At 45.1% G+C, this 18225-nt stretch overlaps 1 protein-coding gene across 1 annotated transcript; it reads left to right on the forward strand.

Annotated features, from left to right (window-relative positions):
* Positions 1-5: 5 nt before the first annotated feature.
* On the forward strand, positions 6-18225 carry GCH1 (GTP cyclohydrolase 1; the record flags this gene model as incomplete). Its single annotated transcript, XM_026051489.1, has 6 exons — positions 6-267; positions 11139-11248; positions 13537-13592; positions 16409-16440; positions 17304-17388; positions 17584-18225. Coding segments are annotated over 6 exons (672 nt in total), but the record flags the coding sequence as incomplete, so codon positions are not given.

An 18225-nucleotide genomic window follows, 5' to 3' on the forward strand; every position in this document is an offset into this window, starting at 1 on the left:
GGGGCTGTAACGGCTACGCGCGGGACGAGCGGCCGCCGCCGCCCCCGCCGGCGGAGAAGCCGCGCGTGGCCGTGGGCGGCTGGCGGGGCGAGCGGCCCCGCAGCGAGGAGGACAACGAGCTGAGCCTGCCCAGCCTGGCGGCCGCCTACACCACCATCCTGCGCTCCCTCGGCGAGGACCCGCAGCGGCAGGGGCTGCTCAAGACGCCGTGGCGGGCGGCCACCGCCATGCAGTTCTTCACCAARGGCTACCAGGAGACCATCGCGGGTAGGGGCCGCGTCCCGTGCCCTTCTCGGGGCCCCCGCACCGGGGCGGGAGGAGCACCCCGGTTTCACGCACGAAATAGTCACGTTTTTAACTTCTTCCTGCTGAAGTTCGCGCTTTGTTTCAAGCCTGGGGGTGCATAAAGCGAGCGCTTCTGTTTCCTTCCTGCCGGCGCAAACTTTCCAGCCAGGGAGTCGGGGCTTTGTCGCCCTTTGGGCGAAGGAGATGTGGAGTGGAAAGGGACGCCCCTTTTATTTCATTTATTTTCCGTCCTAGCGCTTCATGATTCTCTGTATATTCTCAGAAAGGGTCTTCTGATAGCGGGTTAGCGGGTTTTATCCGGTGAGGCGTTTTCCACAGTGGGATTGAGAGGTGAAGCGAGGTGAGGAGCTTGGGGCGATCCCTGCTCCGGATCGGCTCTGAAGCGGCACCCGGGTCCCCGTCACGGCCGTCCTGAAGGGTTCCACAGTTTGGGGTCCTTGGGTTGTCCCTGAGGGTATATGGAAGAGAAGCTCCTGGGTTTGGGGCTCCTCATCACCAGGAACTCCGAGTTTGCCCCTTGGCCCCGGTGCCAGCTTTGGTTCGGTTTCACATCGAGTGACACTTCTTCTTCTCCGCAGCCTTTCCGCGAAGAGCCGTGCTCTTTGCAAGTGGCACAGGCTTGGGACGCCAGGGAGTTCCCCCCGCGGCTCCCTCCCGGCGGGAAAGGCCAGTTCCTGCCAGAGGATGAGAGATAGCGGCGGCGCGGGCAGCCAGGACAGGAGGGAGCCCTGCTGCTCCCTGCTCCGCACGCTGCCCGGCGCCGGGAAACCCAGGCCGGGAAACCCAGGCTGGGAAAGCCAGGCCGGGCTCAGCGCTGCCAGCACGCGCTGGAAAACGCCTCAAAGTCCAGCTCCCTGCTCACCCACCAGAGTCTCCCAGAAACAGAGCAGGCTCCAGCTTCTAGGCTCTCCTGTTTATATTTTTTCCTCACTTCTCCAAGCTGTTGCCTCTTCCGAAACCTCTAACTTATCACCAGTTTATCCTTGTGCCAGTGTTGATGCTTTTTGCTTACAATAGTATTTCTCCCTTGACCCTTGCTTTGCCCTGCTGACCAAATCAGGTTTTCAGGTTCCCGAGCTAATGTAGGCTCTGGACTGCACCGATCAGCCTTTCTCTCGTCAGAACTGCCTGTTTTAGTCATGTTCTATATTATTTGGGAGTAGGTTTCATCAGAAAGATCCCTCATCTCCTGGGAATCCCCTGCTGTGTTTGGGGTTGCACTTGTCTCTTTATTGCTATGTAACACTGGAGATTTCATAGTCGCCCTGCCAGTGGAAGGGTATTTTTAGCATTAGTCTCTAAGCCTGAATTTTCATGCTGAACTTGGGGGTTCACAGGGATCCCGATTTCCAGGAGCAGAGTAGTTCTGAACAGCCCCTTCCCCTTCAGTATGTGCAGTGGGGAGAGCTGTATTATACCCAGGAATAGCTTCGTCAGTGCCAGGGGCAGTGCTCTGGGACTGCTTTCTTCCAAAGGTAATATGAAGCAATGATAGTAACACCTGTGCCTGTATCAGATGGAAAATCTTTTGAATATATATAATATATATAAATATATATAGTTTACTTTCCAGCTGCTGCTTTTTCAATACAATGCGGTGCTTCCAGTTTATCCGTTTTTACAGTTATAGCAGAACAGGAGAAAACAGCTATAACAGAAGGCTACTCTGCATCTAGCAAAATGCGGAATTTTTTGCGGATGATTCGCTGGCTGTGAGAGCTCATGTGGAAGAAACTTACACTTGGGATATCCTTAAATGCTTGGTGAAGCCTATGGAACCTCTGGGAGTGATGCTGGCTGTGGAAATGCAGCTCTAGCAGCTTCTCAGTGCTGCTGCATCACTTGGTCCCGCTGATACAACCAGCTGTGAACTACACCAGGAGCTGGCTTGTAAAAGAAGACACCCCTAAATATGCCTATGTATGCTCTGATTTTTATTTCCACCTCACTCAGTTCCTTAATCTGGAATTGTTTGCCTATGCAAGGGTCAAGGCTGAGRTCTGTGGGAGGGTGAGCTACGAGTTGAAGTCAAACCTCTCGCTGGGCAGAAGGTAACAGCCCTAAATGAAATGATGGGGATTGCAGAAGGTTTCTCAAGTGCAAGCTGTATCGTGACTGTGTAAACGTGGGGCCGGAGTCAGGATGTTGCAACAGGTACATGATTTCAGCTGGCCCTAGCTGAGCTYGCACCCGTGCTGCTGTGTGAAAATACTCTTGCTTGATGGCACAGCCAGGAAGAGTGAGGACGTCGAACCCAAGGGAATAAATGTTAAGTGTAGCTGCAGGCTTTAAAATCAGCCTCCTGCATCTCGGTGGGATATCTGTTTTGTCTAAGCAAAGTAACGCTTATTTCTGATAGCATTTTAATTTAAAGCTTTGTAGAAGCTGTACTCCAGCCCTCAGCAGGTTTAAAAATTTGGGAATTACTGAAAGTGGGCTATAGGTCTGTAGCATTCAAAATACTTAATTCAAGCTTCACTCRCTCTGAGAGCAGAAAGGTTTTGTGCTTGATTACAAAACTGTTTGCCTTGAGTGGTGCCCACTGCTTTTAGAGGTGAGTTATTTGAGCAGGATTTAGCTCTTGCTTGTGACCGAGTGTTCTTGGGTGCAGTCAGGTTGCTGGAAGCCTTGGAGGTATCTGTCCTGCCCTGCACTGATCTGCTTTCGTGGTGGTGGAAAGGAGAGCACAAAGTGAAGTCAAAGCGAGCGAAGTCCCGTTTAACCCTGTAGCACCTCCTGAAGCTGCTGATCTAACACGGAGTTTGCATCCAGTCAGCAAATGAGTATTTTTTTCCCAAAGTTTTGCATGATAATACTGTCTAAAATATATATATATATTTTCTTACTCATTTGGGTGAGAGTGTACCTGAGAATGTTAATATATCTGGGGCATGCTTGAATACGCTGAATAACTGATCTTCCAAGGTGTCTGTACTTTGCTTTCATGGCACCTGATCATATGTGTATTTTTCCATAGTTCCTAAACCTTAATTTAGAGTGATCTGGGGATAATAATTGTTTCTTTCTCAATTGTTTCTTTTTTTTCTCCATTCAAATTTCATTGTGTACCAAAGAAGATTCTGCTGTTTCCAGTCTCCACTGACTGCATTTCGCAGCTTGTTCTTGACAGTGCAGAGCAAGTGTTCCTGCTTTGCCTCCTCTCTGCCAGCTGGATTCTACATCTTCTCAGGACAGTGTATTTCAGTGGGATCAGGAGTTTGCTTAGTAGGTGTCAAAATCTTGTAATTCTCTTCCTAGAGATACACATGAAGACTTAATGACTGTTGCAAAGGAAGCATCTTCAGCTTCATGTCTTGGCAAGGGTGGCARAGTAGACAGGATAGCAAAAGCCTGGCTTTTCAGCTTTGTGCTTCTGTCTTTGTTTTCTTTTCTCTCCTTGGGTGAGAGTTTGATTGATGAACTTCATGCTCCTGAGCAAAAATTGCTTGCGACAGGATACTAATGTGTTCTGAGGATACTAATATGTACTCTTGATATAAATAAAGGCAAGCMTCACTGCCAGTAGTTGGATGCCTTTAATTCTGTGCAGTCTATTCAGGAATTGATTGCTACACAAAGACTAAACCTCAAGAGATCTGGCCTTCCTTTAAAAAAGGCTTGGTGTCACTCTCAAAGGTGGTGCCTGGGACTGTGTAAACACTGCCAAGGACAAGTGTGTGCAGTAAATGAGTAAATACATGGAAATACAGGATTGCAGGCAGTTCTAAATTGGAACTCAAGCTGAAAACTTTGAATCAGTCTTGGCAAACAGAACTAAATRGGGAGTTCCAGAAGAGGTGAATGTCAATGACGCTTCCAGAGACACGAGTAAAGGAGCTGGCTCTGCAATACTGTAGGAGACGTCAGAGACAGGGCTTAGCAAAAGCCCTGCAACAGCAGTAGGAAACTAACTTGTTTTCACCATACATAAACATTTTAAGCAAAACAGCATGTTCATTAAATGGTGTCGTTGTTGGTAATGAATAAAAATGGCAAGACTTCTCTGGTCAGTGCTGTGCTGGTGCATTCAGCTGGCCTTTCAGCATGTTTGTCAGGGAAATGAAAATCAGAAATACTAAGGAAGAAATCTTTGCTTTCTCAACCTTTGTTTTGAAGAGCTGCATGTACATTTAATTTCCCTTGAAATCGGCTACTAACTGACTTTGTGTGGATTTTATTTTAAAGCAAGTAATACCTAGTTATGTGTAATTCTAATAGACTAACACCTGAATAGGGYGCATTTTGTGTCTTCGCTTGCTATCTAGGTACTTTTCTATGGAGAAGAGTGAATAAATACAAGCTTAATACCTTTGTTTTCACCTTTGTGGATTTGGTATTTTGACAGATGACAGCACTGGAGTAAGCTCCTATGTTTTCAAAGTCCACGCAGGTTGCTCTGGAGGAGAGCTGCTGAGCATCCCAGTGTAAAAATAGACAGGCAGTGCCTTAAACAAGCGAGGCTGTTTGCTCAGCAAGGCTGCCCTTTGCTAAGAGCTGGTGAGTTGCTTCCTTCTTCCCTCTGACTGGAAATTAGATGCTGCGTGTTCTCTCGCTGCTCAAACACAAGACAATCTAAACTACTATTAATTTAAATAGTGGCATTATTGGTGGTATAGCCGTGCTGTGGTTCTCATATAGCGAAAGGTGAGAGACAAAATTGTTCAGAGTAAGGTTCTCTTCTTGCTTTTTTGCCCTTGGTGCCACATGGGTGAAGCTTAGAGTGCTAAAGCAGGTGTTTAATGAGTTTATTTCCGCTGGAAACTGAGACTCTAGGACTTCCCTGTATTTCTCTCCATTAATACTTACTAAGCTCCCTTGGTGTTTTGTCAGGAATATTTTAAAACTTTAACTTCTATTTACTATAGAATCTTTTCTACCAAAGAAACTGTCTTTTCCTGTTGCTTTTTCCAAAGCATTGTTTCAGCTTTTACTTTTTCTTTCAATTTCGGTGTGGTGGGTGTGAATGGGGACTTTCAGCACCCATGACATGAGGCATTATGAAGCAGTTCCTGAAAACTCGATACATTTTAATGAGTGTCCCCAGAACCTGCTTTCCCTTTTTTTAATAATCAGCCTAGGACCACAGTCAGACCTAATCTTCGCTTTGCCTGAGAATCTGAGATAACTGATYATTTATGCCGTAACTATTATAGACAATAGTCTGTAATACCTGATTTTTTTACTTAAATCTCTCACTGTGGCATGGAAAATGTTTCCTAGCAAGGTAAATGAATTCATATTGAGTTTGCTCAGAATTAGTTGAATAACAATAATGCTTTTCCTCCACCTCTGTTTTCTACAAAATATACCTTAAATTAAACATCTAGTTCGGCTGTTTCTAGTAACTGAAGAGTTCAGCTTTGCTGTGGAAGCAAGTGCCCATGTCAGAAGTCGAGCTTCATTTCCAGTCCTCTGGCATGGCAGTGATGACAAATATTTCCCAATCTTGGAAATTMTTCTTAGTCTGAGGCTTATTTTTCTTCCTGTTAGGAAGGTGCATGGTACCAAGGAAGCTACGTGGTACTAAAGCCTATTTAATCCTCTGCAGCTTTTGAGCTCTGRTGCCTTTTTAAACAGTAATGTTACAGGTTGAGCTGCGTCTCTTTCTGGAGTCCATCAAGACTGCTTGAAGCAAATAGCAATTTTGCTGTGAAGTTGACATATTTAGGAGCAGGAATGTTCTGGTTACCTGAAATTATGGACTTTTTGGAGCAGTCTGCATATCCGAGTGCTATTGTAGTATGATTCTGTACTTTGTTTATGGAATTTATTTTGCATACAAAGTGTCTTTTAATACTGAAGGGTTGCAGTAATTTTTGTGTGTGTTTCTTGTCTAGAGTACTTTGTTTAAATATAATTGTTCTGCAGTRTAACAGATGAGTACATCTCACTTTTGATACTAGACCTGGCTATTACCCAGCAAGTCCTGAAAGTTTGATGGCAATTTCCTTCAACATCATTTGATTGGATGCTGTAGCCCATTGGTTTTCCAAGCATGCAGTTAGCTTTGAGAAGATCCATGCTGTATGCGGCTTATGTTTGTGTTCAGATTTTTCTTAAGGTGAAAAGGGTAATTTTTTTTTTTTTTTGCCCAGGCAAGGTACCTGCCAACATCTATCATCTCATTCTACTATAATGAACAGTTAGATTTTGGTCTCTGACTTTACCATACTGCTGTTCAGGAGCATCTTCCAGATCGTTGCCTGTTCCCGTTTCTTACATGCAGGATCCCTGCAAGGGATTTCTGTGCGAGTCAGTTTTTGCTCCGGGCAGAGCAGAACCCACCCTTGGCCTGAGCTGAGGTCTGCTCAGACTGATGAGACTTGGCGTCGAGCAGCTTCCCGCCGCCCCTCGTAGCAGGTCGGGGGCAGAGGGCCTGGACCTCTTCCTGAGAGGGTCTCTGCCTGCTGCAATTTGGGGGGCTCGTGGTAGCCAGGACACGGAGGTGGTGATGGGGGGTAGCGCTCTGATCCTCAGGGCAATGGTGGAAACTTCGGGTGGAAACTAAGTGACCATCCAGCAGTGGGGCTCAAACTCAAAGCTTTAATAACACAACTTAATCTTCAAACACTCCTCCTGTTTCACAGATACAGTCAAAAGCTTCTGCAGGCCTGTGAGRCTGCTGCAGTGCTGCTCTGCACTGAGGGCCTTCCTACCCTCTCCTCTTCCTCTCTTCCTTCCCCTCGGCAGCTGGGTGGGCATCGCATCGCCTTCGCTTGCCAGAGGTGCTTTTGCTTTCCCGTGTCACATTAAAGCCATGCAAATAGTTTCTATAGCAACAGGTCTCCTTGCTTAGCTCTGACGCAAAATCCCGAAAGGTCTTTCTTGTTCTGTGTCTTCATCCATTTCGGATTTTTTTTTCTTTCATCAACTTTCTCTTTGAAGATAAAGAGGAGAAAAAGAAATCAGGAGTTACCTTACAAGGGAGGTCACTGTGGAGTTTTTAATAACTSTCTGAAGGCTCTACAACAGGACCTGAACTTTGGGCCAAAGGAAGGATCAGCTGGAGTAATCGAGAGATTGCCTCTGTATAGATATACAGTGTTTGTTCTTGTTGTTGCTTTTTGATATTTTGATTGAAATCTTAGCTTTTTTTTTTAAAAAAAAATGTGTTCAAGAGTTTAAGCAGTAAATTCCCTAAGGTTTTCCGAGGTGATGGAGAGCACACACAGTACTTGCAGGCTCCTTGTAGCTGGGGCTTGGTAGCAGCACTTGAACACAGCTGTGCTGCAGTGATGACTAGTAAAATCTCGGAGTTAGGGCAGGTTTCTCTCTGAGAGGCCAGGGGATTAGCTAAGAACCTGTCTTGCTCACAAAACAGATGCGAGTCATCGTCTAAACTGACCTGGAGGATTAGATAGATGGTGCTCGGAGGCAATAAAAGGCTCACTTCACTGGAGAGGAAGATGTTACTTAAGTTCCTTTTGAGGAGGAGGAGAAGTACCTCTGATCTGTAGGTCTTGCTTTGTTAGGAAGCCAAACTAGGAGAATTTACTTCTGGCCTTCCCTTCTTCTGAAAGTCCTGTGGTCGTCTGCATTTTTGTGGTGAAGAATCTGTTGTCCCGGCAGGAAAGGATGGAAAAGATGCAGTCAGGTTAGACAGGCAGGTGAGTATTWTAGAGCTGAAAGGTACAAGTATAAAAATGTCCTGCGTGGACTGTRTGAGTTGGGAAAGGCCAGGGGAGGAAAAGAGCATTTATATCCTATCCTGAGTGGCAGAAAAACTGCTCTGGAGTTGGAGCAAACATTTTGAGACCTCCAAATGAAGAAATTCAGAGGAAGTTAATCAAGCTAGTGAACTAAGCCATGTAGCCTAATGTATGGGACATAAGAACTAGGTAAGAGAGATGAATCTGAGGCCCTGTTTCCCTTTCTGTCYTTTCATCTCTCAGTCTCTCTGGAACATATGCTGCAGGTTGTTGGGACTCTGTTAATAGTTGATGCTATTGCAAAATGAATGATAACAAAAGTAAAAGGTAGGTAAAATGATATAAAGCACTATTTCCTCTCGGCATGAGGGGCTTGGTCCAACAAAGTCTGTGCGGGGTGGTTCCTGCAGTGGGATGTAGCACAGCATCTACCATCTCATCAGGTTTCGAGGGGAGGGAGGTGTGTGGACACACACAGACTTTGGACTGTGCCTGTTTTCAGGGGAATGGACTTGCAAGGCGTGTGCAGGAAGGGCTCCAGCGGGATGTGGAGGACTCCGTTCCGGCAYACGGCCGCCCAGGCGGGGAGTCCTGCGTCCCACCCCCTCTTCTGTTTTGCCTTTGCTCCCTTGTATCATCCGGCAGTTGTGAAGGGCTTATTGGAAAGGCTAATGGTGGGCTTGTTGCTTTATGGATCTTTGTCCTCCTTCTCAAGGAAGAGCTATTGCTAGCTGATAAAACTTAAAATCCGTGGAAATCGTTGCAGGCACAACTGCAGAAGTTAYGTGGCTGGTCAGGTGCCACCTAGGGCTGCAGTTTACTGCTAATATTCAACAAATCCAAGATGTAAAATTGGCAACATCTGTAGAAATGCAAAGGGCAAAGCACCCTGCAGCTCCTTGACTTCTTATGTTGTAYACATGCTATGTATGTATGTTATTGACATACATTCCTTGCTTACCTTCCTCCAAAACTCCCCGTGTGTTGCACAAACTGCTGTGGCTCTGGGTTGTATCCTAAGGAGCGGGTTGTGCAAGGATAGGATGACCTTTGTGTTCCCGTTCAATTACTTTACCCATGGGAAGGACGTGTTTTGTCCCTGAAGTGGGTGACACTTCATAGGTCACTTGACCTTCCTTTTTTTCCCAGCCTTAAAACAGGACTAAAAGCTGTCTCCATCATACAGTTCTTCAGTGCAGCAATAGATTCCTTAGGTGAAATCTGTAGAAATCCATGCTATATATTTAAAAACTGCAAGTTTGACAAGTTTGAGTTGAAGATCCTTCTGTTGAGCTGGACGGAGCCTCACACTGTCTTGTTGTCGTGACTTGTAACGAAGCGCGGTCCTTCTCGGCTGTTCCCAACCGTCTGCTGACGTAAATCCCTATCTAACATCAGGCTCCKGTGCGCTCCCAGCCATGCTGCTCCGAGCCAAGCTGGGGGGCTAATAACATCAGCAGTCACTCTGGAGATGCTTCGTGGATCTGCTTGGCTTTGTGTTAATAACGCTGCGCGCCAGGGCAGGTTTCATAAAGCCACTGTTTGCCTTTCTGCTGTGGAAATGGCAGGTTTGCAGAGCCCTCCAGCAGGGAGGGATGAACTAAGTTGCTGCTCTCACTCCTTTTCCCTGTCTTAGGATTCTGCTCTGCTTCAGGTTCTGGCTGTTCCTGGCWGAACTCATTGTGGTTTAAGTTCAGGGTGCTTCCCATGCGCACACAGAAAAATCTTACGCTTCTCCTTCAGTGCTCAGTGTAAACTAGACTTCAAAATGTGATAAATGGCAACAGATGTTGTGCCTGCATCAAGTTGTTCCCTGGCATCTTTCACGCCCTCTGTTCCCTACCCTCTGACCGGATCGAAAGCCTTCTGGGGTTGAGCCTTGCTGTTTTCTAGGTTGTCAGCACTTCTCGGGAAGGAACGTGAGCCGCAGGCAGAACATCGCGCGCAGTTTCCAGGGTTACCTGTGTCGTGCTGATAGCCAGCAGGAAATTAAAATGCTCCACGATGATAATACGTTATCGGCAGCAGATGGGAGCCATTAGGTGTACGTGCATGTCAGGGGAAGGTGTAAAGGCAAACAGAGGAGATGCAGAGAGAGGTTTCTGTAATCATCACTGGAGGTGTCGAGCTCCGCTGTGGATGAAGCTGGGCAGTCCCTGAGCCCCTGSTTGAGTGACACTGACAGCTCTTGGGAGCTGTTCCAGGTAGTCAATGTGGTCTCAGATTATTTGTTTGCAGAGTTTATTTTTTTCCCTAAACAGCTCTTTTATGCAGCAAGTGCTGATTCTCTCTTAAGAAACCTCTGTCTCTTACCTTGGGGCTGTTGTACTTTATAACCTCCCCAGATATGGTCCAGTTCCCCGCAGCCTTGTGGAGACTTTGCTGATCTGCTGTGGCCTGTGTCAGGGACATGCCAGGGGAATGTTAAATCTGGAAAATTGATGGAGGATTTGTTTGCTGACCTTTTAGACTAGCAAAACCCCGAGCACTTTTACTGCCAGAAGAGCTACTGCTTCCTTCCTCTACCTCTGTGGGGGTTTTTTGTTTGTTTGTTTTTGTTTGTTTTCATATTCTTTGTTAACTCCAAACATAGAGCTAAACTGGAGCATCCACAAGCTGCTTGCAGTGCAGGACACCACACAGTTCTCCCCAATGAAGTGCCTCTTCTAGCCATTTGTGTGTGTGGAGGTGCTGACTGGTGTGTGTCAGGATGAAACAGGGTGCAGAGTGTCCTGGAAGAGAGTGATGCAGGTGTTTAGACCTTCAGGTTTAGACCTTCGGTTTTTCCCTAAACTCAGGCTTAGCTTTGCTTGTGGTCTGCGGAGGCACATGGAAGGCTACTTCTAGATGTGTTCTCCTCTTCAGCCCTGGCTTTATAAACTGTAGTTTCAATTAAACTTGAAATGCCTAAAATCCCGTGAAGACTGACACAATCTAAAACTTTTTCAAGCCTAACACAATCTAATGCTGTCTTAATAAAGCACYATAAACTTTCTTTCACCATAGCACACGTGGGCCTGACATAGCATTGTGCCAATTGTGTGATCTCAAGCAAACCAAAGCACCCTCAGATCTCTAGTTTTGAGATAGCTCAGCACAAATGCGTAGCTCCCTCGGTTACTGGCTGGAAGAACTTTCCATGCTTGTGCATATAACGTTTTTAATGCAAGTGTTTGCTTTCAGATGTTCTCAATGACGCCATCTTTGATGAAGATCACGATGAGATGGTAATTGTGAAGGACATAGACATGTTCTCGTTGTGTGAGCATCACCTCGTTCCCTTTGTTGGAAAGGTAACTCTTCCTCCCAAAATAAATACTGGCACACAGGATAGAAGACCTACATGCAAAGGACTTYATAGCTTCTTTTTTTACTTTTTCTTTTTTAAGCAATAATTATTTACTATCATAGCTATTTATTGGCTATGATTTGAACAGTTGAACTTGGAATAAAAGCTTAGAATACAAAGCCTAGAATACAAATGAGAAGGATCTTCCTAAAGCGAGTTGTGTTTGTATTTAAGCCCATAAAACATAATGCTCAGCCCTTTCTAGTCTAAATAATCTAATGTTTTCTGACATTTCGTATCAAAGCTCTTCGCCGTGAAGCAGCAGCAAGCCTTGGGGGCAAACATCATGATATTAAACCTGCTCACCCCGCACACTGGCTCTGCTCTGTCATGGATCACACTGCTGGCTCAGAGCTATCATCTAGTGCATGTTCACCTCAAGAACCCCTGCAAATGGAACCAACTTCTCATTAGCAGCACTGTCTTAAATAAGTAAGCACAGTCAGAAGGGCTGCACTCAAAAATGACTAGCAGGAGGCCACTGCAGTTGGGATTCCCTTGAATGGGGGCTTGCGTAGCAGCTGATGTTGAAATTATAGTGTCAACAACCTTAAAAAAATCCTTTTGAGTTAGGTGCTGTAAACGTGATAAGGTGTTTGGAGTTGGAAATTGCACCTGCAAATCTCAGCCTCTTCACTGCCACCTTAACACAAAACAATGGAGGTAATTTTAATCCATCAGTTTGATTATGAAGTACTTGGGCCAGCGAGTGCAAGTGCTCGTCTTCTGTAAAATTTGAAGAGAGTCATATATGGTCCAAGAATACTGTCCTCCCAAAACAAAGTATGTGAAGACAAACCACTTAATGTAGCTAGTGGAGTCTCTGTTTTGTCTGCTTTCTTTCCTCGCTGCTAGTATTTTGTAGAAGGAAACAAAGGAACTTCTTTTTCTGTGCAAGCTTTCTATTTTGCCTRTTTTTCTTGGTTACACGTACTGTGTATATTCTTTTCCTTACTTCTGTGGCAATATATGCATTCTTTTTACATCTAGCTGTTTAGCCTGTGTGGTTTGGAGAAATGTCCTCATAAAAAACAAATCGGTCCTGCTCGTTTAATGCTCTGCTAAATGACTTGGTATGCCTCTAAATATTCTCAGACTAACCAYTCTCCTGTTGGATACATCAAACAGGCTGCAAATGCTGCTCAATGGGTCCTGTATTTGCAGCTCTATCTGAAAAATTAAAAATTCACAAGGATACTTGTATGGGGAACAGGATTCAACGTTTATTTCTGAGTTATGTCTCTTACTTGATCTGAAATGTTTCATGTCTTTCAGGTGTCAGTGGGTTGATTACCCAACAGCAGTGATAGGAATGAGCAAGTTAGCCAGGTAATTAGGTGCACTGTGGTACCTCTCTTGCAGGTACAGCAAAATAGGATGCTGAGATGGGGCCTCTAGGCAAAGCCCCAAGGGAGAATCCATCTAYGATACTCCCCTACTGTATCTTGGCTAATTTTTCAAGTCTCTGGTACAGTGATATAAATGCTGGTTTACAGTCTGCTTCAGCTATAAGCCCATGTGAATTCAGTAGCCTGTGTTGCTTTCTAAAACAAGAAAATAAATGCCTTTTCGTCCTCCCTCCACATCCAAACATTTATTTTTGAAGAACTTATTTCAGAATAGTGCAGTATTAATGTTCAGTAAATCTGCATTCAAGTGTGATGGAAGTTGGCTTAATCACAAGGTAGTCTTTGGCACTACCAGTACCATATCAGTTGGCCTGAGAAAAATCAGTAAGTGGAGCCTGATTTTGGTGGTAAAGCACTTGCCCTGAGAACTTTCACTGGGCATAGAATGCCTAATCTCTCCTTCTTCCTAAGCCTATTTTAGGCCTTGAAAGGAAAGCATGTTTATTTTAGATGAGCGGTGCTGTACTGAGTAAAAAGGACTACTTTTTTGTACCCAAGTGTAGTGTTTCACAGCATTCCTGAGACTTGGAACATAAGCCTTGGCTCTTGAAAAGCTGTGATATTTCTCCCGCTCAGAAAACTTAGGTATTCTYCACCAGGACACTGACCTCACCAGACATTTACACTCTTTGGTAGCTCCCTAATCTTCCAGACTTGCATGGTGGCATGTCCTTCCCACATGCTGGAATTGTGTGAATCCCTCTTCTGGATTGTTCCAGAATTAGTTCTGGGGTGAATGCACATCTCATTCTCTCTGCATGAGTTTCACATGCATTTGGAAGTGAGCATTTTGATTCTGTTAATGGTTTTCTCCTCTGTCTAGGTCCATATTGGCTACCTTCCTAACAAACAAGTGCTGGGGCTCAGCAAGCTTGCTAGGTAAGTGTCAATGTAGTGAAAGTGATGCTAATTTGTGAAAAGGATTTTAAGCTGTTCTCACTGTGCTAATCTTTCTAATCCGGTATCCCTCTAAAGCTCAGCACACTTTGTGTCCTCAGTTTGGATTTAGACCAATCCTCAGCATTTACTTGTTTTTGTGAGGAGGACAGATAAGTCTCAGCGCTCCGTGTTAATTCACATCACAGTCGACTGTAGCAGAGCTGTTGCCATTGCTGTAACACTTTCTTTTTTTTTTGTGTTAATTGATGTCTGCAGGGAACACAGGAGCAAGAACAAGTAGGGAAACTTGTTCTTTCCAAAGAAGACAACCCAAACCAGTGGAAATCTCTGCTGTTTATTTAGCTGTTTATTTCTCGCGGGTATATTGATCTATAAGAACTGATCTCTAGAACTTCTGAACTGTAAATGAACCCACTCTGGATTTGCACCACACATAGAGCTTTCATATCTCTTAGCTAACTCTTCAGATCAAATTCAGATACAATTTTCTTTTACTTGAGACCTGCTGAGAGAACTTCAGGGTAGATCTTATAGATAAGACTCAGCCTAAGAAACAAAGTAATTATGATACACTTGAGAAACATGGTTTTTATGTAAAATAGCTTTGTTCTCTGGCAAATGCCCCCAGATCAGTTGCTGCACTGAGTCTGAAAGTGACACTTTSCAGTTGTAATGGGGAAAGGGATGGTAGATCCCTTAAATAAGCAGGTTTTGGGCTAGCAGAGTGGAAGGTTCTCTTCTGTCAAACAAATCTGAGGCAACTCAGCTGCTCAGGAAGACCACATAGGACTTGCTTACGTTTTGCTTGATGCACTTGCTAATCTTCTTGTAGTTCCAGTAACACTAATGAGAATTAGCCTTGTAAATCTGCAAGCCTGCTGGGTTTTCTTAGTGGGTAAGAAATATGTAGGATATGATGCTGAGGTTCTTGAGATTGATTCAGCTCTGTTCTGTGCTCTGTTTGCACAATGATGAATTTGGTTTTGAASTGGAAGGGCCCTTGGATATCAAGCAGCTGCTAATGTAACCTCACTGTACAGGGGAACCCTCTCCAGGGGTGATTATAGCAGTGGGCTCTGGTCYAGTAGTGGGCTCTCATTAAAAGGTTGAAACAAGCAATTCAACACTGGACTTTTGTATTTACTTACCGTAACCAGACCTACAATCTTCTGGAAGAGGTAGTGCCTTTAGTTTTCTTTCTGAAGAGCATGAATTCAGAATTAAAGATCACATTTGAAATATGCATCCATCGATTTGTGTTTGCTCTGGTCTTCAATTATCTCTGAATTGCAGGGGTTGAAGGGATTCGGAATTGTCTTGAGTGATCCTTACTGCAAGTGGCAACAGCTCTCAGCACAGAGACGTGCTTGGAAACATGCAAGGCTTCCACCACTGTGCTTTAAAGCTTAAATCTTGCCTCTTTTGCAGGTTAGGGTGAAGCTCCCTTACAATATAATAATGAAAAGATAAGATTTCTGTATAACAAAATGTTCGCAGTCCTCATTGCTTTTGAGTGCYTACCATGAGAAGAGATTAGTGAACCAAATCACTCTTCCCTCCCTTGTTCTGTATAATGCAGCCGTGTTCAGCCAGAGCTTTGTGAGGCTGTTGGTACTGTAGGAATAATCTTTCATAATAGGATTAGTCTAATGTGGGGAGTTTCTGTAGTTGTGGATGACCTGTATTCAGTAAACAAACATCTCTTTGGATTTTCAGCTCAGGCTGGAAATGCTAGCACGAATAGACCACTTTGCACATGAGAGGCTTTGCCAGCACGTTTSTTCAATTCAACCAACTTTTTCCTAGGCATCTATTTAATCTAAATATTATCTTGCTTTTGGTTAATRGATGTAACAGCCATTTCTGGAAGGGGGTTTCTGCATATAATTTTCTCCCCGAAACAGCAGGCAAATCTCATTGGCAGAACCACTTTTTGTGACTAATGCCCCTGGCTGCCAGCACGTATCTATTTCTCATGTATGCTGGCCAGTTGGGCACTGAAGCTTTCTTTCTATAGCAACTTCTTTACCTGGCCACTTGACATGTAATTAAGCATTTGAGATTTGCAGGAATATCCACTCTGTAAGTCAGTGGSTCCTCGAATTTTCTCTTAAGTATATTGTTGGTAGAACTGTGGTCATGAGTTATTGTGGTATYGCTTGCATTGCCCCACAAATGGTTTAAATTGGAGTTCACATTAGAGAGTAGCACTGAAGTGATCCCCGCAGTGGAACATGAATGATGGTGTGGTGCACTGAGGGAGGGTGTCTGTTTTAATAATAAGTTATTTCTCATTGTTCTCAGTTAAGTTTGTGGTTAAATGCAAGAATCCAAAACATTTCTTGCTCAATATCTCTCTGGAAAACTAAATATCTGAACTGCCCTTAAACAGTGCTCAGGCTACAGCAAGGCAGGAGGTTATAGTCTGACTTAAATTCCAGGATTASCTTTCAGGAAGTCTTTGGGCATGGATCCCTTTGTAAGCGTGGCTTCCAGATTGGTGTTGCTACAAGCGTGTCAAAAATAACAGCCAAACAAGAGAAGCCTGAGGAGCAGTGACAGGGTTGGCCTGGAGCTCTTGGTGCAGGGATGTCTTCCCGCCGGAGCAGCAGGATGATGTCACCTGGATTTCCRGGAAGGGCACAGCAGCAGAACCATGTCCCTTGCCTTTCCCAGAAGGGCACAGAGCAGCGGCCTTGCTTGGCACTGCAGAGCTAACTGAAGATCAGACAGTGCCACGATAGGAATAACTCTCATGAATTGTTTCCTCTTTTTTTTTCTCTCTCTCTCTTTAGGATCGTGGAAATATACAGTAGAAGACTACAAGGTAAATAGCTGATTTTCTTCCTAGTGTGTGCAGGCCTTTGCTAGCCAGCTCAGGGTAATTAMATTTATGTAGATTCAGTCCTCCTATATATAGAAGTCTTATGAGTGCAGGTGCCAGAAGTGTGGGAAATAAAGGTTTGCAGGACCACAGACTCCCTAATTTGCTTTTTTTCCTCCCTATTCTTTGTTTCCTTAAAAAGAGAAAGAAATGTGTAAGGAATGAATAATGTAGCTCTAAATTTGGTGTAAAAAAAAAAAGTGAAAAATGAAAGAAAATACAAAAGTAAGAAAATTTAACTGCATAATCACAAAATCTCGGAATGGATGAAGTTGGAAGGGACCCCCAGGGATCCCCCAGCGCAGCCCCTGCTCCAGCAGGGACACCCAGAGCACGGGGCACCCGGGCACATCCAGGCGCCTTGGGAAGATCTGCAGAGCAGGAGCCTCCGCAGCCTCCCTGGGCAGCCTGGGCCAGGGCTCGGGCACCCTCACACCAAACAAGTTCTTCCTCACGGCCACACGSAGCTGCCTGGGTTCCAATTTATRTARTGGGAGACACAAGGTCTGTTATACCAAATCATGGTACTGTACATTCCAGCAAACCTGTGAAATGCAAAGTGATTCCCCAAATCACCAAGAATAAAAGACTCATTCCAATAAACCCAAATACAGGATAGGATCTGGTACTGCTGCTCTTAAACAACTGACGCAGAAAGAGCAGAGGTAGGAGGGGGACCAGGTCCCCTTGGAAGGGAGAAAGCAACAGCCTCATGTTGCCCTCCTGTGTGTCACGTGCAGATGCGGCTGGTGCCTTGATGCCAGCCAGGTGTGAGGCTGCTTCTGACCCCTCCGTTGTCCTTTCAGTCCAGGAGCGCCTTACCAAGCAGATCGCCATCGCCATCACGGAGGCCTTGCAGCCCGCCGGCGTCGGCGTGGTCATCGAAGCCACGTAAGTCACAACGCGGGGTCGGGAGCACTCAGCACTCAGCAGTGTGTCCATCTCAGCACGGAGGTTTCCTTGCTTCCTCAGGATTCAGCTTAACCCTGCAAGAAACACGCGCTGCTCTTTTATTTGCAGGGTTGCTGCGTGTCTTTATGTCACAAATGAACCTGATTTATTGGGTCTCGCTGTCGTTTCTTCTAGGCATATGTGCATGGTAATGCGTGGGGTGCAGAAAATGAACAGTAAAACAGTAACCAGCACAATGTTGGGGGTATTCCGGGAAGATCCAAAGACCCGTGAAGAATTCCTGACTCTCATCAGGAGCTGAAACTGTGCCATTCTCCACATGTACTCTGGAGGCYGTCTGTCCGGTGTCACTGTCCGTTCTTGTATGTTTTTACATCTCACTTTTAAACTAAACCGTCGTGAATTGTTGTCGTAGTCTTTGTGCAGKGGAAGACTTTCGATGGCAAATGAAAAATGTAAGGAAGAGGTAGGCACGTGTTGCCCGTGTCACAGGGCTACACAGCTGTGAACAGGGCTGTGCAAAGGCTTTTTCATCGGGAGCACCAAGTGCACTGCCATGGGGAGCAAAATGGGGTTTGGGAGCAAAATGGGTATTTATGGAATAGGATAAATACAGCGCAGCATAGGAAGCAGTGAAAGGCTGTGGATCCTGCGAATACTGCACCGCCAAGCACGGTCCTGTGTTGTCCCTGACTGTATTTTATTGTAAACCCTTTGGTGGCTGTTTCAGTATCTGGATACATATGCTATACCTCTTTGAGATGTTACTCTGGTGGTGTTTTATAGTCTTGCTAGTATTAATCCCTCCCCTCCCTT

This window comes from Nothoprocta perdicaria, unplaced genomic scaffold (assembly GCF_003342845.1).
Source record: "Nothoprocta perdicaria isolate Ctin4 unplaced genomic scaffold, notPer1 scaffold_76, whole genome shotgun sequence".
Classification (NCBI taxonomy): Eukaryota; Metazoa; Chordata; class Aves; order Tinamiformes; family Tinamidae; genus Nothoprocta; species Nothoprocta perdicaria.